Source organism: Xyrauchen texanus, chromosome 46 (assembly GCF_025860055.1).
Source record: "Xyrauchen texanus isolate HMW12.3.18 chromosome 46, RBS_HiC_50CHRs, whole genome shotgun sequence".
Classification (NCBI taxonomy): domain Eukaryota; kingdom Metazoa; phylum Chordata; class Actinopteri; order Cypriniformes; family Catostomidae; genus Xyrauchen; species Xyrauchen texanus.
Window position 1 is genome coordinate 15308619 of NC_068321.1, and position 27315 is coordinate 15335933.

The following is a 27315-nucleotide window of genomic DNA, read 5'->3' on the forward strand; positions in this document are numbered from 1 at the left end:
CCATTTGAAGATAATGTTTAATTATATAATATATATCTTACCTATTAAAAATACTGTACACAATTTTAACATAGACAAAAACATTAAACATGTGTAAAAATTTATTTTCTAAAACAGATTTTATCTCTCTGTTTAAACTCCACAGATTTCATATTAGCAAACTATAGTTTTGGAAAGTCGTATAGGATATCTACTTTGTGCATGACACAATCATTTTTCCAACAAATGTTTACAGACAGATTGTTTCACTTTTAATCGACTATATCACAATTCCAGTGGGTCAGAGGCTTACATACACCAAGTTAACTGTGCCTTTAAGCAGCTTGGAAAATTCCAGAAAATGATGTCAAGCCTTAAGGCAATTAGCCAATTAGCTTCTGATAAGATAATTGCCTATTAGAGGTGTACCTGTGGATGTATTTTAAAGCCTATCTTCAAACTCTGTGCCTCTTTGCTTGACATCATGCGAAAATCAAAAGAAATCCAAGACCTCATAAAAAAAAATTGTGGACCTCCACAAGTCTGGTTTATCCTTGGGAGCAATTTCAAAATGCATGAAGGTACCACGTTCATCTGTACAAACAATAGTACACAAGTATAAACACCATGGGAACATGCAGCCATCATACCGCTCAGGAAGGAGATGCATTCTGTCTCCTAGAAATGAACATAGCTTGGTGTGAAAAGTGCAAATCAATTCCAGAACAACAGCAAAGTACCTTGTGAAGATGCCGGTGGAAACAGGAAAACAAGTATCTATATCCACAGTAAAACAAGTCCTATATCGACATAACCTTAAAGGCTGTGCAGCAAGGAAGAAGCCACTGCTCCAAAACTGCCATAAAAAAGCCAGACAACAGATTGCAAGTTCACATGGGGACAAAGATCTTACTTTTCAGAGAAATATCCTCTGGTCTGATGAAACTAAATTTAACTGTTTGGCCATAATGACCATCGTTATGTTTGGAGGAGAAAGGGTGAGGCTTGCAAGGCAAAGAACACTATTCCAACCATGAAGCATGGGGGTGGCAGGATCATGTTGTGGGGGTGCTTTGCTGCAGGAGGGACTGCTGCACTTCACAAAATAAATGGCATCATGAGGAAGGAAAATTATGTGGATATATTGAAGCAACATCTCAAGACATTAGCCAGGAAGTTAAAGCTCAGTTGCAAATGGGTCTTCCAAATGGACAATGACCCCAGGCATACTTCCAAAGCTTAAGGACAACAAAGTCAAGGTATTAGAGTGGCCATCACAAAGCCCTGACCTCAATCCTGAAAAAGAGGCCTGCAAACCTGACTCAGTTACACCAGTTCTGTCTGGAGGAATGGGCCAAAATTCCAGCAAATTATTATGAGAAGCTTATGGAAGGTTACCCAAAATGTTTGACCCAAGTTAAACAATTTAAAGCAATACTACTAAATAACCAAATACTAACAAGGTGTATGTAATCTTCTGACCCACTGGGAATGTGATGAATGAAATAAAAGCTTCTCTTTACTAATACAAAATTGTCTCTACTATTATTCTGACATTTCACATTCTTAAAATAAAACAGTGATCCTAATTGACCTAAGACAGGGAATGTTTTCTACGATTAAATATCAGGAATTTTTTTAGAGTTTTTAGAGTTGATTTGTTTTGGTAATTTGCAGGAAAATATACAAGATAACTTGAATTCAATATATATAATTAGAACATATAAACCATATTTGAAAATTTGCTGTGGAAATTGTATTACGTAGTTTTATATCTCTCTAATTGAGCACCTCAAACTGTCTGTTTTTATGTATTATATAAATATTATAATTGCTCCTGGCCTACAGTGGGTCATTAGGTCTTATACCCTTTCTCCAAAATGAAACATCCAAAAATCTATGTACATCAAATGGCTTTATCAATGACTGATGAAGTTGAACCATCGATAAACTGAATGTTCCATTAAAGCTCCCAGAGGTTCTTGTGTCTGTTAAACAGACACTTCTGGAGGAAATGCCATCCACTCTGCACACTCCAGGGCTTCCTCTTCCTTTGCAATAGTTGCCACCAGATCTTCCTTTTCATCCTGCTCTGGTTCCTTCACCACTATCAATGGCTGCTGCTGCTGGCTGTTGCCATGCATCAGCTGCTGCTGTTCGTGAGCAGCCAGCATGGCATAGATACAGCCGTAGGTGGCTGTTACCACCATTAACACACACACCACACCACAAACCACCCCAGCTACCACCACTGTGGCGGCCGCTCGACGCACGCTAACAGGGCGGTAGCGCTGGCGTATACAGTCCCCAGGTGACCCGGCTGTTACAGGGTGACCCTCAGCAAAAGATGAGCTCCTGGTCTCAAGATAAAGAGGGTAACAGTGTCTGAACATCTCCATAGGGATATTGCGAAGATCTTTACCATACAAATTTGTTGGGGAAGAGCAGTTGACGGAATCCACATGGCCACCTAGAGGATGACAAATGGAAAGACACAAAACTTTAAAATCAGAGGCTTTAGGGTTTGTTTTTAGGATTCCTTTAGAATTCCTTTTACCCCTCGGAGCAACCTACGGTTAAAGGAATAGTGCAGACCCAAAAATGGAAATTTTGTCATCATTTATTCACCCTCATCTTGTTCCAAACCTCATGACTCTTTTCTTATTTGGAACACAAAATGGAACAATTTAAATAAATATTGGGGTCCACCTTTTCAATACAATAGCAGTTGATATTGACAGTTTAAAGCTTTAAAAGGACCCAAAAGCATCATAAAAATAATCCATGTGGCTTGTGTGTCGTAAGTCTTATGATGGTGAAAAATAAACTGAACTTTAAATAATTTTTAATTGAAAATCTGGACGTCAGTTGCATGTAGTGCTAAAATCACTGTGAAAAGAGCCCCTATGAACGAGCTTCTATTATATTGTTTATGACTAAGCAAAAGACATCAAGGTTTTCACTGAAAAATTATTTCTAATTCAGGTTGTTTCTCACCTAAATCTATCACATGCTTTCAGAAGACTTGAACATGACCCACAAGCCATATGGACAACTTTATGATCATTTTCTGTCCTTTTTTAAGATTTAAAGTGATTCACTTTCAGCTGCCATCATACTGAAAATATAGAACCATCCTTTAAATATCCATTAAAATAGTTTGTTTTGTGTTCCACATAAAAAAGAAAGTCATAAAGGTTTACAATCAGGGTGAATAAATGATTCACCCAAATCATTTTTGGGTGAAATATTCCTTTAATCAAGGGCACAGGAGTAATAAAACCCAACTTTTAACTTACCAACCCAGATCTTTAACAACTACACCACACCACTTCCGATTTAATCAAGAATGATACAAGTACACAAATTACCTCTATACAAGGTCCATTCCAGCCAGTGCTTGAGTGGGATGAGTTTGCAGCTGCAGTTCCAGGGGTTTCCCTCCAGCAGAATGTGCTGTAGATCAGTAGCCGGCTCAAGAGAAGTCCGCTGCAGAGTTCTCAGCTTGTTGCCCACTAGCGAGAGCCACACTAGGTTCTGAAGCCCATCTAGTAGATACATTGGCAGACAGCAGAGACTGTTTGAGGAAAGGTCCAAACGCTTAAGCTCCATCAGGCCTTTGAACTGACCTGGGTTCAGTTCCTTAAGCCTGTTGTCTCTTAGAACCAGTTCTGTAAGGCTGCGGAGCTCAGAGAACAGGTTAACAGGGAGCTCCACCAGAAGGTTTTCAGAGAGATCCAGGAAGTCCAGCTTATTCAGCTGGGAGAAGCTTGAAGGGTGAAGGGTCGAGAGAATGTTTCTAGAGAGGTCGAGATGAAGAAGGCTGCTGAGATTGGAAAAGGTCCCAGGTTCAACGGCAGGGAAGTTGTTTGTAGAGAGGGTGAGGAAGGTTGTGTTGTAGGGAAGCTGGTTCAGGATTGAGTCCATGGAGGCCAGTTGGTTAAGGTCACTGCAGTCTGTTTGGTTCCCAATGCAGGTACAGACAGATGGACAGTTGGTAGATATTCCACACAGGCTGAAAAGGGTCAGCAGGCTTGTGGAAACTACTGAAAACATTGAAGATGTTAGAAAACCATTCAAACTGAGAAGGTTTCAGTATTCAAATAACATTCCGGGTTCAATACAAGTTAAGCTTAATCTACAGCCTTTATTGCATAATGTTGATAACCACAAAAAGTAATTTGGACTCATCCCTCCTTTTCTTTAAAAAAAGCAAAAACCAAGGTTACAGTGAGGCACTTATAATGGGAGTGAAAGGGGCCAATTATTGGAGGGTTTAAAGGCAGAAATGTGAATCTTATAATGCTATAAAAGCACTTTCATTAATACTTCTGTTAAAATTAATGTATTATTTGAGCTGTAAAGTTGTTTAAATCGCATTTACCGTTGTTTTAGGGTTTTAGGGTTTGTTGACATTACATCGTCATGGCAATGAAGTTGTAAAATCGGATATAACTTTACACAGAAAAGGTTAGTAAGCGATTTTATCACACTTAAATCATGTTAACACACATCGTTTATGTTTTGTGGCTATACTTTTGAAATAGTGAGTATTTAAAAGTTTTTCAGAATCGCCCCATTCACCTTGTGCCTCAAATTTTTACTTTTTTTTAAAGAAAAGGAGGGATGTCAAAATAAATTTTGGTGATAATCAGCATTATGCCACAAATGCTGTCGATTGAGCTTAATTTGTATTGAACCCGGAATATTCCTTTTAAGAGTCATAGTTCACCCAATATTGACATTTCTGTCATCGTCATCAAAATTAAACATCACCTTTGGTGTTCCACAGAAGAAAGTAATATGGGTTTGGAACACATAAAGGTGAGTAAATGATGAAGGAATTTTCATTTTTGGTTGAACAATTGCTTTAAGTAGGATAGAATTGTCTGAATTAAATCAGTGGTCAATCACATTTTTTTATGATGATATTACTTTTTGTATTCATCCTGGTCCTTATGGTCGTGCAGACCTTCTTGTATCGGCTTCTTCTGAGCAGACTTCTATGTTAAATGAATGCCTTCACCATTATGGTAAATCTGAAAATGCAAAATGGTTAAAGGTATCAAATGGAATTATTGTAAATGACAATAGTGAGAAAGAGGGAAAGAGGATGCAATTTATGCTGTTATGGATTGACTTCGGGATCTTTTTGCCATTAAAATTGAATTTGCCAATGAATGTCTTGAAGAGGCTCGATTGATGTTACATCATCATGTCTTTGAAAACATGGCAGAGCTGAAATGGATTTGAGTCTTCTAAGGAGTGAAAGAGAGTACTATAATATAAAAGCTGCCCAGAGGCCTTTTGTTTGTCAAAGGCGCATAAAGCCAAATGAGATCTTGTGAGGTTGCTTAAAGTATATTTTCATCAGCTTTTATTATGCACTGATTTGAAAAACACAATATAAGGCTCAAAATATGAAAATAAATAAATAATGATTTAGTGACCTTGATGTCATACAGACTATGGCACCCTCTCTCTTATGCTTCTTAACTGTCACATTTGTTGCATTAAACTATCATGGATTAAACTGTCCACACCATTAGGTAATAAATCAGAGCTGAGAACAACATCCGCTTTATCAGTCAAAAGAGGATAAAATAGATGCACTTCTTGTTATACATAAAATTTTGATGAAATCTGAAAAACAGGTATTTTTATATCAGAGTAAACTAAAATTCAACTGGATACAGTAGATCTATAAATCTGGAATACAAATAAAGCCCCAAAGAACAAAAACTCTTAATTGTCCTTGTATTTAAAGCAAATCATACATAAAACATACCTTTCAACATACCAATCTATGGATCCTCATAATTGCTCCACTCAATTGAACGAATAAATAGAATAGGAAAATAAAGGAACAAAAGAGGAATTGGCAGTTCTTCCTCACGGCAAAGTCCAGTGTGTGTATGTGAGCGTGGGTCACATCAGTAAGTAGGACTAACATTACAACAGTCTGTGCCTGCCCACTCTGCTAGAGAGAGAGAGAGAGAGAGAGAGAGGGAGAGAGAGATGGATAGATGGATTGAGAAGGGGGGAAGAGAGAATGATCAGCTTAGAAAATGGTAGTCTCTTTATATATATATATATATATATATATATATATATATATATATATTGTTTTTTTTTGTTATTTCTTTTTCTCTCTCTTTTTTTTCTTTTCCAGTCATGACTCTTGATGTAGCTTATGCTTTAGAACATGTAAGGATTAGCTCTGAATTATGAGACCTGGAAAAGTATAGAAAGTATTCAAATTGGAAATTGTTGTAATTATTTGTAGTTATCCTTAGCTCTAAAATACACTCACTGAGCACTTTATTAGGAACACTATGGTCCTAATAAAGTGCATGATGTGGTCTTCTGCTGTTGTAGCCCATTCACCTCAAGGTTCGACGTGTTGTGCATTCTGAGATGCTATTCTGCTCACTGCATTTGTACAGAGTGGTTATCTGAGTTACTGTAGCCTTTCTGTCAGCTTGAACCAGTCTGGCCATTCTTCGTTGACCTCTCTCATCAACAAGGCATTTCTGTCTGCAGAACTGCCACTCACTGGTCGTTTTTTTTGTTTCTGGCACCAATCTGAGTACATTTTATAAACCAGCCTGTCTAGCACCACCAATCGTGCCACGTCGAAATCACTTTGATCAAATTTTTCCCCATTCTGATGGTTGATGTGAACATTAACTTAAGCTCCTGACCCATATCTGGATGATTTCATGCATTGCTGACACATGATTGGCTGATTAGATAATTGTATGAATAATAGGTGTACAGGTCTTTCTAATAAAGTGCTCTGTGAGTGTATGTTATCAACAAGAAATTTCTCTTTGGACAATATCTATAAAAGAAAATATATACACTTCATGCCAAGCTACGATTAGGCAGTTTATATCTACTTCTTTATTATTTCCCTTGTTTGTTTAATATGCAGCTATTGGAATGCAAGGATCCATGGACCTGCTAGAAAGGCTGTTCCTGTCTATTGCCAAACAAGTGAGTTTAAAACATAGACCTCAGAAATATTAATGCTTTAGTCTTGCTAATGCTTATGGTCTTTAAGTAATAGTGCACAAATGTGTAAGATGTAGAAATTTTGATAAAAATATTGGAACTGGGCCAAAATGTCTTTTACTAAATCAAAATCTTGCCACCACTATACTTGAGAGAAAATAAAAGTTTCCATATTCACTTGTACTAAAGTATTTAAAAATAAAAAAAAAATTTGGTAAAAAAAACAAACAGATGAGATATTCTTATTAAAGTAAAATGATCAGCTTTAATCACAATTCATTGAATGTCTTGTGAGACTGTAGGATACACTAGATCTTCAGCAGAAACCAAAATCCAGAAATGGTTAAACATTAAATTCAGCCGCAGATGATTCTATAGTTGTTTAAAAATGTTATATACTATAGTTGTTTATAGAATGATCACATGTTCACATTCAAATCAAGTTTGACTTCAACACTGGGTTTTACATAATGTTATTTGAGATTAGTAATATATAGGGTTAGGATAGATTTTTGCCATGGAGACCAGTGAAATATTTGCTTTGTACTCTGAAGGTCTAAATTAATTTTAGTACATTTAGTAATTAAACGTGTACATCCTCACTTCAATAAGCCTCTGAGCAATTTATGTAGATCCATCCACTTTTGACTTCTTGCCCTAAGAACCTTTCAATCACACCGCCGTTTTACACAAGGGCTCTTTTCTTGTGCTTTGTGTACTGGTGCAACACAAATAAACATACACAAAAGCATTTTCTGAATCACCTTTTTCTCTGTCTCTATTTTCTCTCTTCCTCCTGTCAGCCAAATGATACGGATGTAAGTATTCCAGTGTTGTCATTGCTTGAGCTCTATATTCATAGAAATCAAACTGCATGTATAATGTAAAAGCCATACAGCTTATTTGTCATTTTAATTGTTGAAGTGCATGATTAATAAAATGCATCTGATAAAATAGTCTTGAGAATTGTGTCTATTTGCAAATGCCCTTGCGGTTGTGTTCTTTGCAGTGCAGTGATGTGGATGGTATTTGTCCTCTCAGCTGTGAGAGCATTGTGAGTAAAGCCTTTTAAATGAATTCTCTGTGTTATCCATCCTCTTTGGAGTGGCTGCACATTTTGAACTGCAGAACTGTGATAAGACATGCTCCTTGCTGATGTCATAAACCATGTTAATCTGTATTATTGGTAAAATGGAAGATCTAAACATGATTTTTGTTTGTATAAGGCCAGAAACATACTTTACGCAAGTACTGTACATAAATGCAGATGTGAATACTAACGTTTTGCATGTGTGTGGTTCTTTCAAGCCTGATGCAGGTATAGCTGCATATAGCTCCAAATGGGGGCAGGTTTTCCAGAAAGGAGCAGAGTTACTCCAAAAGGGGTTGTGTCAACTTCAAAAGGGTGCATTATTTCCACTCATGGTTATGGTTAGGGGAAGATTTAGGTTAGGGCTCCCTATTTCTTTGCTGGCGGATTGGTGCTCCCACCCCTTTTTGTAGCTCGGCCTGCAGCTATATCCTACGTGCACTCTTGCATTACTTTGGCAAGAACAAACCTCAGTGTTCAAGGGGGCAATAAAGTTACTTTCAAAAGTCTGTGCCATTAAACTGGACCTGTTATTATAAAGGGGCTAAAAAAACATTTTGACTTTAACTAACTTGATCTTCACACTATTGCTCATTCCTGACATTTTTTTTTATGTGAAAATGTGAACCCACTGCAGAATTAGAGAGAAGGTGGTGGGAGCTCCAAACCTCATGCAAAGATATAGGGATCCCCTAACCCAACCCAACCCTTTCCCTAACTCTAACAAGTGTGGAAGTGATGCCCCCTTTTGGAGTTGGCGCAACCCCCTTTTGGAGTAAGCCCTCCCCCGTCTGGAGTAACAAAACCCAATTTTGGAGATTCTGCCCCCATTTGGAGATCTCCGGCCTGCAGCAATACCGACTTGGAATTAGATGGTTATGCACAATATTGCACCCCTTGTGGCAATGCTGAATGTGCAACGTGTAATTGCAATGCATTATGATTTTCAGTCTACCCGTTTTGGAACATAACAACGCACCTAGTCAAGCTTAAGTAACTAGAAGTATTTCCTTTCAAATACTGCGTGGAATATGTTTCAGATCTATAACACTGACACTACATACTGTAATCATATTGTACAACATATCATTAGTCATGACTCATCCTTTAAAAATTACAATATTGTGATACAATTCAATAAGGGAAATTCTAATTCATCAAAAATGTTTTTTTTTGGGCAGGATGTCAACTGTTACATTGTTGACAATAATGGCTTCATCCTGTTCTCAAAGGAAAGAGGCAATGTGAGTATATCTTCTTAAATGTTAACATGACTGTAGGTACCAGCAAATTCATATATTCCCACAAATTATAACACCAATGATTTATACACGTGTACAAATGCATTAGGCATTATAGCATTCCACAACTGTTCTGGCATCCATCCTCCACACCACCTCCACTATTCTCTCAATATTTATGTCTATTGTGGTCAATGTTGCAAATTTGAATAGTTGCTCATTTGAATTTCAACATGAAGACTAGTAATAGATGCAATTAAATCACAAGCAGATCACAATTCAGTAAATTTATGGATCAATTATAAATAAAAGGCAATATTTTTGAATTTACTGCACAAAAATATCTTAATTAGAGCAGTGGTTCTGGTGGATTGTGACCCTAAAAATACTTTTGTGCAAAAAAACAATTTTGGTGCTGTTTTTCGCAGAGGTGCCATTGAAGAATAATTTTTGCTTCCTCTACAAGAACCTTTTGTGCATTGTAGAACCATATACACGCTGATAAAGAACCTTTATTTTAACAGTGTTGGTCGCCACATTATTTCCATTGTAAATCTGGGTCCTGAAACAAACCAGTGGAGGGGCAACTGAGAGCAGTTTCTCAAATTATAGGAAATGCAATGGCTTTGGAAAGCAATACTTCATTCAATTCTTGAATGAACTGAACCCTTGAGAGCAGAACATGAAGATTGAACATGGTGACATTTGGGTGTGTCAGGTGATGATGTGTTTAGCTGCACGTTTTTTTACCCAGGGGGCTAGAAGTGAAGGGCAGGGTATGGAGTATGCGGATGCTCTCCTGTGAGGACTCAATAATGTTCCACATGCTTGTCCTCGGAGTGAACAGATGGAGTACCAAACCAGACAATGATTGAGAGAGGGAGAATTGACTCAGTGACTGCAGTGTAAAATTGCAATTGGTTGGGAAAGGTTGTATTTAGTCAATTAGCCTTACTGTTAAAGGTACCTCAGTAATTCTTCTTTTTTTTTTTTTCATAAAAAAAAAAGCTTTACGTATAAAGCAATCAGTAGAACTTTCGAAAAATATTTTTAACACTTAAAAACTCCAGTTCATGTGAGAGTTAATGTGGGTATGAAATGTTGATAGTCATTGATGCGAGAATATACACAGACGTGTGCACAAATAGACATACATACAATACCCATGTAGCTGGACTAGACTGGTGAAGCTGGGGTGGAGGTGGGTTTCAGAGAAAAACTCTCGTAGCGCTCTGCTGTGAAACCATCTTATCTGCAAAACTGAGCTATCTATTTAAATCAAACTCCCATAATATTCTCTATAGGTGAATGTATTTTTTACAATATATTATGAACCTTTAAAGACAGACCTACCTTGAGCTCAGAGGTTGTTAATTGATGATATAAGCTTCTATTGAAGCAATCATTCCACATTATTTCAACTTCATTTAAAAATTCTTGTAATGAACAAAACTACCCACTATCACAAAGGGATTTTTTTTTGTTTTTGTTTTGTTTGTGTTGCCACAAATGCCATTAAATTCACTTAATTGTTCTAACCCCGGAACATTTATTTAATATTGCCAAATCCTTTTGTATACTTTTTTTTTTTTAGTAGCTTGTCTATTAATGACCAAAAAATACAGTCAAAATGTACCTACTATATCTGTGCCTCTGAAACATTCAGGGCCTCATTTCCCAAAAGCATTATAAGCCTATCGTAAGTAAATTGTAGAATCCATCTTATGATTCATCTTAGTTTTGCTGCCCATTTCCCAAAAGCATCATAACATAAGCAGTACTTGAAAATGCTCATAGATTAAGGAGCGCTCTGGAGTAATTGTGCACCGCTAAGAGCATTGTAAATATCACTAGCTACACTTTATGCTGGACTTTATTATCATGATATATATGTTTTATTTTTTAATTTTTTTTAACAGACAAGTCTAATAATAATAGTGATAATAATATTTATAAAAATAATAAAATACTGTACATACAATAGATAGTCTAAATGGATAAATAGATTAATAAGTAAGCAAATAAAGTTATTTGTGTGGACTAGTTGGACAAGTTGGTAACAACAAAGTTGTGGCATGATTGATAAATGAATATTAGAAAGAGAAGAAAATGTCATTAACTTGTTGCCGTGCATGAAAATCATCCGTATATATATTTGCTCATCATCCTACATTTACATTTATTCATTTGGCAGATGCTTTTATCCTCATCTTCTCGTCCTCTCTGACACCCAAATGCTCTCTCACCAGCACTACAAGTTGTGTAGCGCCGCACATGCAGCATTACTGTTAGCGTTATCACTTTTGAGAGTAAAGAGCGGACCTCCACTTTATTGGTGAATGTCCCTAAAGTGCATCTTCCAAACGTCTCCTTATTTTGCATTCTGCGATAGCACAGAATAATACTGTAAGGGGGTTAAGGGAAAGGAAGAGGCGCGATCATACACATAACTATAATAACTAGCAGGATCATACACAGGGCCTCCGCTGTCTTAACTAATCCTGGAAGCTTTTATATTGAGAGGAATTTGTGAAAATGAAATATTACACATGCACATCTGATTATGGAAACAGATTGTGTAAAAGAAAATATTGTTCTGCACAAAATTATTATGAAAACAATATGTAAATATGCAGTTAATTAGGCTGAATTTTTTTTAATACAAATTTGAGCTAGGTAAATTACAAATTGTAAAGTTATGCACAAATATAATTAACAAGTTACAAGTTACAATGACGAGCAGCACTATTCGGTCACATTTCAGCTCTCTCACCAGGACAGCGACTCTCTTAAGTAACACGTTCATGTTAAGTACAGTTTTGGGAAACGCACGTAAATAATAATGAACTTTCGTAAACTTGAAAAATCGTTTAAAAAAAAAACTCTATACGATGACATTGATTTCATACCATTAACCCAGATGTTTATAAAAATATGTGCACTTTACTATGAGCAGTAGCCAGGAGATTAATGCTAATGGAGTTTAATCCCAGATTGCTAGGAGTGGACCGGGCAAGCAGGGGAGATTCAGGCATCTGTTAGCACATCTGGATCATTGCACATCAGTCTGTCTATGAGCGTGTAGGTGTGTTTGGATTTATGCGTTCGGAGTTTTGTGCTCCAGATGTAGGTCAGCCTAAAGCTGTCCTTAACTATACCTAAACTAGAGTAATCCCTCAAAAAGATCACACAATGTACCGGTGGGTATGCTAGCATAGCATGTACACTGTTCACTGTACTCTTGTGTGTAATACTAAAATGTATGGCGTCTCCTTTCACACAGGTTGGTAAATTCTTTGGGGAAGTAGATGGATCTGTCATGGCTCAATTACTGAAATCAGGCTTGTATAAAAGGTAACTAGACCCCACATGCTACAGGATCAGTTTTGGATCTTAGCTTTGTACAATAGCACAGTTCAAGGAATAGTTGATCTAAAAACTACAATTTTGTTTGTTGAACACAAAGGTGAAATATAATGAAAGTAACAGAATGTGTCAAATGTTTTTTTTTTTTTTTTTTCATTTTGGAGATTGAAAGCATCCATCCACATTCCCTTACATTATATAAAAAACAGTGGCCAGGATATTATTTAAAAGACATAGAAGCAAAAAAGTCACACAGATTTAATGATATGAGTGTCTTAAAGGCAAGAAACATACTTCACACAAATATGCGAATGCAGACCCGAGCACTTGCCCAATGGATTGCCAATGCGCGGCCCGTTTGAACACACTAATGTGCATTCTTGTGTTAATAACAAACCTCTGTGGGGGGCAATAGAGTTACTTTCATATGTTTGTGCCGTTGTGTTATTCTGGTAATTTGATAGAAACTTATTGACTTTCACTTGCTTGCTCAGCAATATTCTCTTGAAACTGTTGCTAATACAATTGCATAAATTGATTTGAAAGAGAAAACTCAGCGTAGAAGCCAAGTATGTATAGCTGTAGGCCTGAGATCTCCAAATGGGGCGGAATCTCAAAAAGTGGAGAGGTCACTCCATAAGAGGGCGTCACATTCACTCAGGGTTAATGTTAGGGAAAGGATTAGGTTAGAGGCTCCCTATATCTTTGCTAGTGATTTGGAGCTCTGCCTGCAGCTATATCCTTCTCGTAGAAGCAGACAGTTCACACCAATCTTTACAATATAGCGCCCCTCGCATGCTTGCATTGTCTGACACATTTCAAAGCACAAAAACGCACAAAATCGAGCGTGCATTGCTAGAAGTGTCTGCATCACATACTGACATAGAATATCTTTCAGGCTTAATTGATGATAGCATTTTAATTTTAGGGTAAATTATTGCTTGTTATTGTTATTTTGTTGGGAATTTCACATTTAGAAAAAGTGAAAAAATGCTCTTCTGTATTGTGATTTGTTGTACAGAGTGACATTGTATGACTACCAGGCCATGTGTAAAAATTCTCACCATCACGCCAGCGGAGCTCAACCACTGCTTAGTGTATGTATACATTCACATCTGTTACATCACAAGTGACAAAGAAAAATAATGTCTTTATTGTCTCGATACAGATGTAGTGACACCATGGATATCACTTTACAATCTATTTCTGTTTACTTCACAGCCTTTCTATGGTCTTGCGGCGATACTGAAGTGGTTCTTCTCAAATTTCATGATGTAAGTGTCATTTTTGGTTGTAATTGATGCAAGTTTTAATTTTATTTGTCAGTAAAAAAAAATATTCTCACTTCTAAACTTTCAGGTTTCTATTGGAGTTCAACATCTGCGGACTTTGGCACAATGACTATGTAGTGGATGGTAAGTTAAGAAATTATAAAGTGTGTAACGGTAACATCTAGTAATTGCATCTAATATACACATGGTGTTAGCAAATAAAAATAGAGACACTAAGAATTTGGGCTGAAAAGTAGTGTACAATCTGTGTATTTTATGTACTCTTGAACTTCACTAATCTTCAAATGCCCAAACATACATTATAAATATCACTCTGTGAAACCATCTTCATAATGTTTTTGTCATTGTATGTAGTGTCTGTCTCTCTCATTCATTGTCATCTCTCTCATTGTCTGTCTCCATTTCCATTGTGCTGTAATTGTCTTTCATTGATGCTAAGCTAAGGCTGTGTATCATGCAAGTAAGTATTGTCAAGCCATGATGTTTGTGTACATGAACATGTCCTTGGTGTTTACCTTGTTAGTTTGTTATGTTTAGCTGGGATTGGCTAGCTTAAAGTCTTGTTAGAATGACAACTTAATCCCCAAGATTGTAATTTGTTGGTAATGAAACATTTGAATGTCATCTGTAGTAGTACCTTTAGTCTAGATGAGGTTTACCAGATCCTGATTTGTTGTGAGAATGGGGAAGGAAGCACGTTACAATAGTTTTATTGAACACAGGAGCTCTGTTCCAAAATCTAGTGACCAACCTTTTGATGTTACTTTTGTCAATATACAACTTTTGATGTTGAAAAGGTACTAGTATATGTAGAATTTACCATTAACTAAGGGTTTAAATACTGTAAAAGCACTGTTCATTGTTAGTCAGATTATTATTGAGTTGAATGTTAACGTATACAACCTTATTGTAAAGTGTTACCAATTAATCAAAGATTAAAAGGTGTTGCTAACAAAACATTCCAACTTTTCCCCTCCAGCTCACAAACAGAGAAAAATGGACATGGTGCAGCCTTGTAACACAGAGTATCCCAGCTTCATGTATGACACCTCTATCAGAGAGACTAACAGCATCATTAAATGTGGCCGTTGTCAGAAGTAAGTCCATCAGTAAAATTGTACTCAGGCTGGCAAGTGATAATGTGACAATTTCTCACTTTCTCTCTCTCTTTCTCTTTCTCTCGCTCTCTTTCACGATTCAGGATGTTTGTCCTACAGCAAGTTCCTAACAGCAATCTTGTCATGCTAGTTGTCCAGGCCGACTGTGACTGTTCTCGACAGTATGCCCCCATCACTCTCATGCCCAAAGAGGTCAAATATATCCTTCCATGATCATAAAAAAAGAGCCAACGGACACATTAAAAAGCAGATGATTTGCTTGTCTTTTAAATGTGCTTTTAGTTAAATTTTCTTTGAAACTGAGAATGGAGGTCTTCTTAACTCCTGTGAACATAATGCCACGGTTAAGTGCAATCGGATGAAATCTCAGAAGATTCGCAGACGACCGGAGTCTTGTCACTCGTACCATCCTCATGTAAGCCACCCCCACATACAGAGTGCATAAATGAGTCAGAATTAGGGATGGGCAGATGAACCTTGAAGTATCGACGCTGAAGTTATATTGAGAGAATTGATCCTCATAAAAATATTTCAAAATAAATATTATTATAAAAATAATAAATAAAATATTGTTTTATTATTTCTTTAACATTAAAATTAATACACAACAAGAACTGTGAAGTGAAAAATTATTTCATCATACACTCACCCTTGTGCCATCCCAGATGTGTATGACTTTCTTTCTTCTGCTGAACACAAAGATTTTTAGAAGAATATCTCAGCTCTGTAGGACCATATAATGCAAGTGAATGGTGACCAGAACACAGAAGGTCCAAAAGGGACACAAAGGCAACATAAAAGTAATAAGTCTCTAGTGGTTAAATCCAAGTCTTCTGAAGCTATATAATAGGTGTGGGAAACATATAAATATGTTTTCCTGTAAATCTACACTTTCACTTCCACATTCTTTCAGCCACCTACTGCTGGTCAAAGGTAGAGATTTAGAGTACAAAAGGACTATGTTGATCCGTTTCTCACCTGTCATATAACTTCTGAAGATATAGATTTAACCACTGGAGTTTGGATTACTTTTATGCTGCCTTTATGTGCTTTTTGGAAGTTCAAATTTCTGGTCACATTCACTTGCATTGTATGGACCTATTTTTCTAAAAATCTTTGTTTGTGCTCAGCAGAAGAAAGAAAGTCATACACATCTGGGGTGGCCTGAGGGTGAGTAAATTATGAGATAATTTAAATTTTTGGCTGAACTATCCCTGTAACAGAGCTATTGGTATTGGTAAATTGGAATCACCCATCCCTAGTAAGAAAACTGAATTTTATCCTTAACAAAATAGAAAATGACTTAAAACAATGTTATGTACATTGTAGCAGAAAATTCACTAGTAGTTTTGTGATATAGTGAATCTAATCAAAGGTAAAACTTTATATTTTAATGTATTTATATTTTCTGACAGGAAAATGCCAAGGACTGTGGTGGAGCATGTGAAATCGCCATATGTCTCACACTGTTCTTCATTTGTTTGGTCACCTCATCGTCCCTATGCTGAGAAAAAGAACTGCCATGACTGCTGTTCTACAGTAGTCCTAAAGACAACAAAACCAGAGACTGTTGATTATCACTAGCATTAGCTATTCAAACAGAAACACAAGATATGGTTTCAATACACAGTGTTGATTCATACTGTCCCCTACTGGACTCCATGTGTGACACTACACAGCACTGCACAGATTATACTGTTTAGTTCTCAATGGAAGCAATTGAGAGAGAAATATAATATTAGATGTTCTCTTGTGACTTGATGTTATACATCAGATCTGCTATTCTTAAAATTTTTTAGTCTTCAAGATGCAGCAAATATAGAACAGGGGGGTTTTCCAGAAAAAAGATTTAGCGACTAAACCGGGTACGGTTAAAGTGGTTAACCTCAACTTTCGGTTCCAAAAACCAGAGTATCTTACAGAGTAAGTTAGTAACTAACTTAGTCTGTGAACATAACCAGCTCCAGAGTAGGTTATGTTCCAGTGTTAGTATATTTCAGTTAAATGTCATTAAGAGGTTGCCGTCACGTGTGTGCACTTTTGATAATGGCACTGTGGCCGTGGAAACTCAGATTACGCACAATAGTAACTTTTAAAGCATTAAACTGTATGGTATATTGCAATTTCTACTTTTCCTCACAAATCCTCTTCTGTCAGACATTTCCAGTCTCACACAATGTGGATTGGCATTCAAAAGAGAACAAATTGTGCAAATTGTGCTTTTTTTATTTTATGAGTTTTTTTTATACTGTTATATTATCAACATGGAACATGTTGGAAAGGCCTCGATACTTGTCACTGTAAAGAGAGGGTGTCATGTAATTATATTTAGCTCTACTAATAAATGTATTTTATGAGATTAATATTATTAACATGTATCTAAAAATATCATCAAATTAAATCACAAAACCCACATTGTTTTTACAGTTCCTTCAGTCAATTAATGTTAATATGTTAATTATGAATTACATTGCATGCATTGTCTGAAAATTCAAAGCTTAAGCAATTAAATTGAACACTTGTTATTCTTCTTCGTAATTAGATCATATGTGATCATCTCATGGACTACAGATATAGCATAATCTTTCTGATGCTCAGCCTCTTCTACTCCACTTGGAGCTGTATATGATACTTCTCTAAATTACATTTATATTCTGCCTTTCAGTATGGAACTTAAACAGCTTCTTTTACAACCAGGAAGAGATGAGAATTACTTTTCCCTAATGTTGAGATAATAAACATCCATAATGTATAATCAGACACATGATCTTAAACCAATTAAAACAACGTCATTTCACTCAGCACCAAGTTGCTGGAGGCAGATGGACCCTACTGTACATTACAATGCCCAGCCATTGCGTTTTAAGGAACAAGAAAACAAAGCTAGTTTTATTGCCACACCAAATTTAAAAAAAAAGGACATACTGTAATAGACATATACATTTGTGGGCCTCCCATCATTCTCCACCTCTGTTACAGCAGATCTCCATCTTATAATGCACATAAATAATCATGTACGTGTGACCCATTATTTATTCCATGATTCAATGGAAACATTTAAATGCTTCTCGTTGAAACCCCTCAATGTTCAAGCCAAATCATCGCCCTTAATGACAACTGTGGAAGATCATACAATTGATCATGAATTGACAGCTTCTATATATATATATGTACATACAGTACACATAACATAAAGTAAAATAAGCATGTACAGTACATGAAAATACCAGTAAAATTAAACTTAAAAATAACAAAATACACAGTAGTAAATCTACACAGGCTATTACTATAATATTAATAGAATATGAATGTTAATTCCTATTACAACTGCACTGAAATGTGCCATGCATTTCTTCTTAGAGTTTGTTTCTATTGTGGTTGACTCGTGGATTCGGTGCTCTGCTGAGTATAATTACTTTCTTGACTTAACTTTTTTTTTTTTAGTTTCAAACTCAATAATATGTATTTATAATTTCAGCGAGTAAACATTAATCATTCAATCACCTATTTTACATCTGAAATCGACATTTACATCCCTACAACGCAAACATCCCACACATGTTACTGTCAAGGGCGATTGGGCGGGAATTCCATCCCCCGGAATCTACGACCCTGTCTACTACAGTGGCGAACAGATCAGCTGAATGTAACCAATTTCACTGAAACTGAGGTTAGATACAAACAGACATTTTCAGACTTATTTATAGTGAACATCGAAGTGTTTGTTCAAAGTTATGTTTATGTTTTCATCAAAAAGTGCCTTATTCTCGCGGTTACTTGAGTAAGAGTATGTGCTCTCTCTCCCTCTATCACGCGCAGCGGGCGCTGAGATTGAGGGAGACACACAAAGCAAAGTTGGTTAAAATTAAACTGATACGCTAGCGTTAAATGGCAAATCAACGCGTATTTATGACATGTATCCATGTATGACTACAGAGAGCACTTCAATATGAAAACAAGCAAATCATGGGCATTTAAGGTCCTAAACAAGCAGATATTACAGATTTTCTTACTTACATTAGAACTTGTGGACTGTTTTGTTGCTTCTTTTGGTGATTGTTGTACTACACTGACATATCAGTGGAACTAACCAGAAGTGTAAGCAGTGCTTGGATTAATAAACTCAGTGTTCCGAGTTTATGTCAGAGTTGGTTAACTCTGCTTTCTGGAATACCCCCCCAGTGGCGAAACTGCTGTTTATTTTCATGAGGTAACTACTTCAAACTGAAGTATATAATTTCTGCTACACTGGTGCCACCGAATGGAATAACAAATATTCAAAACAGCTGTCTGAATACGCCCCTTCTTCTGCCATCGAATGAACACATAGCCCTGCCCCCATCGAATGCCACTGGTTGAGAAATGTTGTCGGGGCGGGTCTAAACGGGTCGCTCAAACTAAATGCAGGAATTTTTTTATAGTGCCACAGAGACAGTGTTTACAGTTTTTAAGAAAATGTATCTATGAATTGCTTACTCAAAGTTGTCTCTGCAAATTAAACTTGATAGGAGAAAGTATACATTAACATATAAAAGTTACATACTTCAGCTTTAATGTTTTTGAAACTTATTTAATATATTGTGTAAGATGGATACAAAGTTTAATACAAATGTTGTTCAAATATGCATTAGATTACTGTGTATATATAATTTTCAATTATCTGAGACCATTAGTTTTTGAGTATATCTTGATAATGATTGAATTAGGGTATGTATGTAATTACAGAATACTGTGGATGATTTAGTTTGTTTATATGATTAAAAAAAAGTGGAACAAGTGTAAATCAATTCTTAATTTATTTTGTATATACTTAACCACTCATACATTGGCCCACAATGTAAGTACAGAGAAAACTATTCGTTTCAACTAGATTTGCATTTTCTGAAGGAAATACCAGTGCTTTCAAGGCAGCAAAGGAAAAGTATTATATTTTTAGGTAAAATAGGGAGATAATTATAGAAATATGCAATATAGATGGAAAATAGGTGAAAGGAAAAAAGACCAATCAAAATTCAGTATAAAAATATTATATTATCATTGGCAGGTGTGTTAACGTTAAGTAAGAATTACCGTAATTGCGAGATTCTGACTTGTAAAATAAAGAGTTGTATATGCCACAATTCTGCATTTGCAAAATTATATTTTGCGGTGCTCAAGATTATATTTTTAGCTCAAAATATATTTCTGCGCACATAAGTTATTTAGAACATGTAAGATGATATTTTGACTGCACAAAATTTATTTTGCATGTGCAAGATGATATTTTGACCGCACTAAAATGTACTATGCGTGCAAGATGATATTTTGACTGCACATTATTTATTTTGCAAGCTTGTGAACTCAATGCATCTCCTTCCTGCTGCCTTCAAATGGATCTGGGAAGCTCCTACTGTGCCTCTGAGTCGGGCATTCAATATTAAGACATGTCACGCATTCAAAGTACAGAAGGTGCCAAACTCATAAAAATACAATGAAAGACCTCAAAAGCTGTTTTCTGTTTTCTGTTGTACCAGTGAATAAGCATAACTGAACACACAGGCAGACCATAACTCACTGCTGCCTGGCTGCTCTAGCACCATTGACTGGCTGCTCTAGCACCATTGACAGCTCCAAACCTTTATCACCAGGGTGTGATAGGTCCGGTTTTCAGATGAAAAATGGTGACAACGGATGCGTCCAACACAGGTTGGGGCTCGCTGTGCAATGGATGCCCGGCTTTCAGCACTTGGACATGTGCGAAATGGGCGTGGCACATCAACTGCTTGGAAATGCTAGCTATCTTCTTAGTGGTGAAAGCTTTCCATTTCGAGATAGTGAATCATCACATTCTGATTCGGTCAGACAATATGTCAGTGATATTGTACATAAATCACCAGGGCAGCAATCGATCACTACCAGTGATGAGCCTGGCGTAACGCCTCCTCGTGTGGAGCGTGCAACATCTCCTCTCCCTGCGCGTGACATACTGTTTGTTCTGGGCTATCTGAACTGCGTAGCGGATATGCTTTCGCACTAGAGACCGATGGCAGGGGAATGGAGACTTCATCCTCAGACGGATCTGAGGATTTGGGAAATTTTCTGCAAAGCGACCTATTTGCCTCTATTTGCAGCTCACTGCCCACTTTGGTACTCCATATCCCAAAAGGAGTGGATGTCTTGGCCCACAATTGGCTGACGAAACACAAACATGTGTCTCCTCCACTCTGTTATCAGCAAAGCCCGAGAGGACAAGGAAACTGTCAGCCATGGTTTATGGAAATGAAGGAGATATTGGTGGCTCAGTGGTTGAGGCTCAGGGTTACTGACCAGAAGGTTGGGGGTTCAAGCCCCAGCACCACCAAGATGCCACTGTTGGGCCCTTGAGCAAGGCCCTTAACTCCAGGTTGCTCTGGGGGGATTGTCCCTGTAATAAGTGCACTGTAAGTTGCTTTGGATAAAAGCGTCTGCCAAATGCATAAATGTAGATATTAGCTTAATTACAGCTTACTATTCCATGACCCAGTGGGTGAGCCCGAGCTCCTTATTTGGGCGGTCTGCCTGTTATAATTTTAATACAGCTGCCTGTGTAGGTCACTATCCAATTTACTTCCACTAGAAGTCACAAGCACTTCCAATAGAATAAAACCTTCCTCCCTACCTCCGGTATGAAGCGGTTAATTATTCTGTGTATTATACGACTCAGATTAGATTAACTTTCCATCTGGTTTTCACAATGTGGGGTTATTCATTTTCATACACACTTGAAGACATACAAGTTACCGCCCAAAGGGCCCACTGCCTCATATACATATTCTTCTAAGTGTTTCTATCCTGGCACATCTTAGGGTGTGACGCTACATGGTAAATGGTCTGCAATTATATAGTGATTTTTTTTTAACCTTAGCAGTTTTCAAAGTGCTTTACTCTGTGACTCATTCACCCATTCACACACACTCAAGGCACTAGCCTGCCACTGGGAGCAACTTGGGGTTCAGTAGTGCGGCATGATGGGACTCCCATATGGGTTCCCCATAGAATTCATTGCAATGTCAAGTGAACTGTATCGATAGTGAACCTCTCCAGTTACTCATGTAACCTTGGTTCCCTGAGATGAAGGGAACGAACACATCGCAAAACTTGGCCGTACTACTTCTTCAGAGTTTCGAGGAATGAGTAACGTGTTTTTGTTCCTCAGTCAGAAATTTCTGAAGAAATTATGTTTGAGCGCCCTTTTATATAGGGCAAATGCGTGCCTATAGGGGTCGGGGCTCAAACATCATTGCCAATTTTTAAATTGCTGTTATGATATACAAAGGCTTCAACTAGGTACTGGAAAAGAAATTTCCCCAAAGCTTTCATTGCATTGTCTCGTTCCCTTCATCTTAGGGAACCGAGGATACATGAGTAACCAGAGACGTTCTTGTGTTTTAAAAAAACAAGCTAAATGGAGCACAATGAAGAATACAGGTGTCTTGAGTAGTGGTTGACCAATATAGAGCTGAGGTCGATAAATCAGCTGAAATTCTGACATTTTTCATTATCGCATTGGCCGATTATTTTTTGTGTTTAGCCGATTTGTTTTTTCTTGAAGGCACCGAATGTAGCCTGCATGTGAAGCATCTGAGACATGTAAATTACCAGTCACGGTTCGTTTTGTTGTTACGTGCCATCGTGTTACTACAATAATAGGCCGGTGTGCAACTCAGTGTCATTTAAACTGTCCGCTATAGCAGACGTGTTTGAGCTCATAATGTTAAAGTGCTCGCCTGTTTCATTTTCCCCCTCTCTCCTCAAGAGTTCCCTGTAACTTTTAACTGTCTAGTCTAATGATAAAAAGGCAAATATCACAAAAATTATTTCATACAGTTGAAGTCAGATGTTTACATACACCTAAGCCAAATACATTTATTCTTCCTGATATTTAATCATAGAAAACATTCCCTGTATTAGGTCAGTTAGGATCACTACTTTATTTTAAGAATGTGAAATGTCAGAATAATAGTAGAGAGAATTAATTATTTCAGGTTTTATTACTTTCATCACATTCTCAGTGGGTCAGAAGTTTACATACAATTTGTTAGTATTTGGTAGCATTGCCATTAAATTCTTTAACTTTGGTCAAACGTTTTGAGTAGCCTTCCACAAGCTTCTCACAATAAGTTGCTGGAATTTTGTCCCATTCCTCCAGACAGAACCGTTGTAACCGAGGCCTCATTGCTCGCACACGCTTTTTCAGTTCTGCCCACAGATTTTCTATCGGATTGATGTCAGGGCTTTGTGATGGCCACTCCAATACCTTGACTTTGTTGTCCTTAAAACATTTTGCTACAACTTTGGAGGTATGCTTGAGGTCATTGTCCATTTGGAAGACCCATTAGCGATCAAGCTTTAACTTCCTGGCTGATGTCTTGAGATGTTGCTTCAATATATCCACATCATTTTCCTTCCACATGATGCCATTTATTTTGTGAAGTGCACCAGTCCCTCCTGCAGCAACACACCCCCACAACATGATGCTGCCACCTCCATGCTTCATGGTTGGGATGGTGTTCTTCAGCTTGTAAGCCTCACCATATTTCCTCCAAACATAAAGATGGTCATTATCAAACGGTTAAATTTTTGTTTCATCAGACCAGAGGAAATTTCTCCAAAAAGTAAGATCTTTGGCCCAAAGTGCACTTGCAAACTGTAGTCTAGCTTTTTTATGGTGGTTTTGGAGCAATGGCTTCTGAGCAGCCTTTCAGGTTTTGACAATATAGGACTTGTTTTACTGTGGATATATATACTTGTCTACCTGTTTCCTCTGGCATCTTCACAAGGTCCTTTGCTGTTGTTCTGTGATTGATCTGCACTTTTCACACCAAACTACATTCATCTCTAGGAGACAGAATGCGGTACAATGGTTGTGTGGTCCCATGGTGTTTATACCTGCATACTGTTGTTTGTGCAGATGAAAGTGGTACCTTCAGGCATTTAAAAATTGCTCCCAAGAATGAACCAAACTTGTGGAGGTCCACAATTTTTTTTTCTGAGGTCTTGGCTGATTTGTTTTGATTTTCCCATGATGTCAAGCAAAAAGGCACTGATTTTGAAGGTAGAAGGAAGACTTTAAAATACATCCACAGGTACAGCTACAATCCAGAATGGGGCGGCTGTTGCTCAGGTGGTAGAGCGGCTCGGCAGCCAATTGCAGCGTTGGCGGTTCGATTCCTGGCCCACACGACTCCACACGCCGAAGTGTCCTTGGGCAAGACACTGACCCACAAGTTGCGCTGCGGCCATTGGTGTATGAGTATGTGTGTGAATGGGTGATTGGGACACAGTGTAAACCGCTTTAGTAACCTCTAAAGTTAAATAAAGCACTATATAAGTGCAGACCATTTAGTACACTTCCTATCAGATGCTAATTGTCTATAGTCTTGACAAAAGTTGCTTAAAGACACAATTAACTTAACTTCTGACCCACTGGAATTGTGATATAGTCAAATAAAAGTGAAACAATCTGTCTGTAAACAATTGTTGGAAAAATTACTTGTGTCATGCACAAAGTAGGTGTCCTAAACGACTTGCCAAAACTATAGTTTGCTAATATTAAATCTGTGGAGTGGTTAAAAAATTATGTTTAATGACTTCAACCTAAGTGTATGTAATCGTCTGACTTTAACTGTATATACCGTCTGCAAATATGCGCATATCTCATTTAAACAGATTAAATAAACCAACCTTACACAACTTTAGGGACATTCTGCTGAACAAGGGCCATTTACTTGTTGTAACTCTTTATTATTTTTCTACACTGAATCTATTAACATATTTAACTATTCAAAAATGTGTATTGGTCAATCTCAGGCAAATTTATTAAATTTTTTACAAGGTTTCTAAGCAGAAGATATTTTTCTCAGTACTATTACCAAAACACAGGTGTCATTTAAAAAGCATGTTTTAAACTAAAAGCATGTCAACTAATTCCTTTGTTTTCCCCTCAAGAAATGGTTGGTTACATATTCAAATAATTGATGATTGTGACTAATAAATCACTATATATGCAAGCAAGTTGTATTTAAAAAAAAAATACAAAGCCATTTTCTTCAAGTGTATCATTTTTTTTAATCATGTAATGTATTAAACAAATGGATACATGATGGACCAAACAAAATGAAAACAAAACGGTATATTTTAACTTTTTAGAAAAAAAAAACATTTAGTAACATTCAGATATTAAGTCCTCAGATCTTTGCATTGACTACCAGTACCTAAAATCAACTTGAAAATATTCTTTCTTGTCTACAAACTACATCCAATAGTGTTTTAGCTTGAATTGCAATAAATACATGAAAACAAACTTACCTGACCTTTTCTAAGAAGCCTTCTCTACTTTTTTCTACCTGTGACTGGCCTTGGGGGTGGGATGATACACACAATGTCCTCAAAGGATGTCTTCGTGGGCTGGCCATAAAAACCTGTTGACCCCAATCTTCTGCATACAACGGACCTCAAGATGCGTTTCACTTGTATCTGTGATGACACCAGAGTACAGGTCACCGTTGTACTTCAGCACACACCATTTGCCAACAAGACTTTGCAACTGAGCTTCTCTGGCTGTGAGAGCAGTCTGTTGATGACTGAATGTGAAACGCTTTGCATTAAAGCACTCACAGTTCAGATTTTGTGTCATCGTGCACAAGCAGCTGACATCCCTGTATGTCAGTTCTCCATGGGTTTGGGTGATATGGTGTAGAGCTTCTTCTCTGTCCTTGATCCTATGGTAAGTCTCCCCCCACTTCTGCGACATCTGCACATTTCTCTCTCACTGAGGTTATTGATGGTTTTCTTCCTGCCTGTAATTATCACATTCCTTCTCTAAATATTCTCTCTCCTTTCTGAATCAGCATTGCAGTAAGCATGATAGTGCCGCTGCTTTTCTGCAGCACTTGGATTGGTCCTTGTATGATATTCACATTGTAAAACTGATCTTAAATGTCAACAACTTCAGTCATTTCAACTTAAAAATCAGGTGAATAGTATTATATCGACTAATATCACACTAATACATCAACAAACCAGAGGATGCTACTCAGTCATGTTACTCTTTAAATGAGTAACAGGACTGAAAGTAACAGGACTTAGATTTTATCATAGAATTAGCAAATACATTAAATATAACCACATGGTGTCTATGCTAATAGCATGAGGATACTGAGCACATTCTAGTGTTTTTTCTAGATTTACCAAAATTTTACACATTTTTAGATTTACCAAAATTTTCAAATAAATAACATTAAGAAATGATTGAGGTAAAAGGGCAGTTTGTTGAGATTGACCTACTCAGACATAATTTTTAAATTACATTTGTATTTTAACTAAAATATTATGGATTTCTTATTAAATGTTTTATTTAAAGCATAGATTGGATATAGAGTCATACAACAACGGAAAAAAAAAAAAAAGATTTCTGAAGGATTTGAATAATTATATTTCATGGTAAATTGTAATGTTAGACAGGTAACAAATGCTATTTTTTCAGTGTTCTAGGTAGTTTTTATTCATGTTTTAAATTATATATCTTAAATTTGTAATTAGATCAATGTAGAGGACAATTTGCTTCATTTCATCAGTTCATTTTCATGCATATTTATACATATAATGTCCTAGGAATGGAAATGGCACCCATTTGGCAGAATGGCTGCTCAGAAGATCCTGCGTCCTGTGGAACCATCATAAATCTTCCTTTGAAGCACGTATTCTAACAGTCTCTCCTCAACAATTCCCTGTAACGTTTCTAATGATAAAAGGCAAACTCAAAAAACTTCTATTATATACTGTCTGCAATATGCAGATATCTTTAAAAAGATGTAATTCACGAATCTCATGAAAATCCAGCATTCCCTTACGACTCAGTACACTGGATATTGCGTGCTAACGCATATGGGGAATGTCCTTCCACACAATTATACGAGGCAGCAGCGGAATCTCCGCTGAAGACTCGCCGCTCCCCTTTAGTGTTCCAGCGAACATCACTCTGCCTAGCACACCATTTACTTAGTGCTAGGCATTTACTTAGTGCTTAGGACTTGGTGCTGCAAGCCACAAAAGAAACTGCACAGGCCATTGGCAAGTCAATGAGAATCCTGGTGATTTTTGGATCGTCACATCTGCCTGAACCTCACGGAAATGCGTGGCGTGGGAAAAGCCACTCTATCTGATGCTACATTGTCTCCAGCCGGCCTTTTCAA

At 37.1% G+C, this 27315-nt stretch overlaps 2 protein-coding genes across 5 annotated transcripts in view; one reads left to right on the top strand and one right to left on the bottom strand.

The window, feature by feature from the left end:
- Positions 1 to 19870, top strand: part of LOC127638507 (voltage-dependent calcium channel subunit alpha-2/delta-4-like) — a 38042-nt gene extending 18172 nt beyond the window's left edge. Inside the window, exons 26-38 of one of the 2 annotated variants that reach the window (XM_052120063.1) lie at positions 6917 to 6978; positions 7800 to 7814; positions 8006 to 8050; positions 9268 to 9330; positions 12611 to 12681; positions 13715 to 13790; positions 13915 to 13967; positions 14053 to 14108; positions 14425 to 14445; positions 14965 to 15082; positions 15187 to 15302; positions 15436 to 15518; positions 16519 to 19870. In XM_052120063.1, the coding sequence (XP_051976023.1) occupies positions 6917 to 6978; positions 7800 to 7814; positions 8006 to 8050; positions 9268 to 9330; positions 12611 to 12681; positions 13715 to 13790; positions 13915 to 13967; positions 14053 to 14108; positions 14425 to 14445; positions 14965 to 15082; positions 15187 to 15302; positions 15436 to 15518; positions 16519 to 16611 (872 nt within the window). In that variant the 3' untranslated portion in view covers positions 16612 to 19870. The remainder of the gene's footprint in view (positions 1 to 6916; positions 6979 to 7799; positions 7815 to 8005; positions 8051 to 9267; positions 9331 to 12610; positions 12682 to 13714; positions 13791 to 13914; positions 13968 to 14052; positions 14109 to 14424; positions 14446 to 14964; positions 15083 to 15186; positions 15303 to 15435; positions 15519 to 16518) is intronic. The other variant, XM_052120064.1, reaches the window with a different exon arrangement.
- On the bottom strand, positions 95 to 25529 carry lrtm2b (leucine-rich repeats and transmembrane domains 2b). Of its 3 annotated transcripts, none has more exons than XM_052120067.1 (5): positions 25430 to 25529; positions 5768 to 5956; positions 4915 to 5018; positions 3351 to 4022; positions 95 to 2449 (listed from the first exon to the last, which is right to left on the bottom strand). In XM_052120067.1, exons 3-5 carry the CDS (start codon positions 4925 to 4927, stop codon positions 1971 to 1973), a joined length of 1164 nt encoding a protein of 387 aa, XP_051976027.1. In that variant the 5' UTR covers positions 4928 to 5018; positions 5768 to 5956; positions 25430 to 25529; the 3' UTR covers positions 95 to 1970. The 3 variants fall into 3 exon arrangements, with proteins under 3 accessions (XP_051976027.1, XP_051976025.1, XP_051976028.1); XM_052120065.1 differs by having other exon boundaries at positions 3351 to 4025; XM_052120068.1 differs by lacking the exons at positions 4915 to 5018; positions 5768 to 5956; positions 25430 to 25529 and having other exon boundaries at positions 3351 to 4035.
- Between the last annotated feature and the right edge of the window lie 1786 nt (positions 25530 to 27315).

Coding starts and splice junctions, on each gene's coding strand:
- lrtm2b (XM_052120065.1), bottom strand. Junction 2,450..3,350: donor GGAATGGACCTTGTATAGAG/GTAATTTGTGTA, acceptor GTCATCCTCTAG/GTGGCCATGTGGATTCCGTC.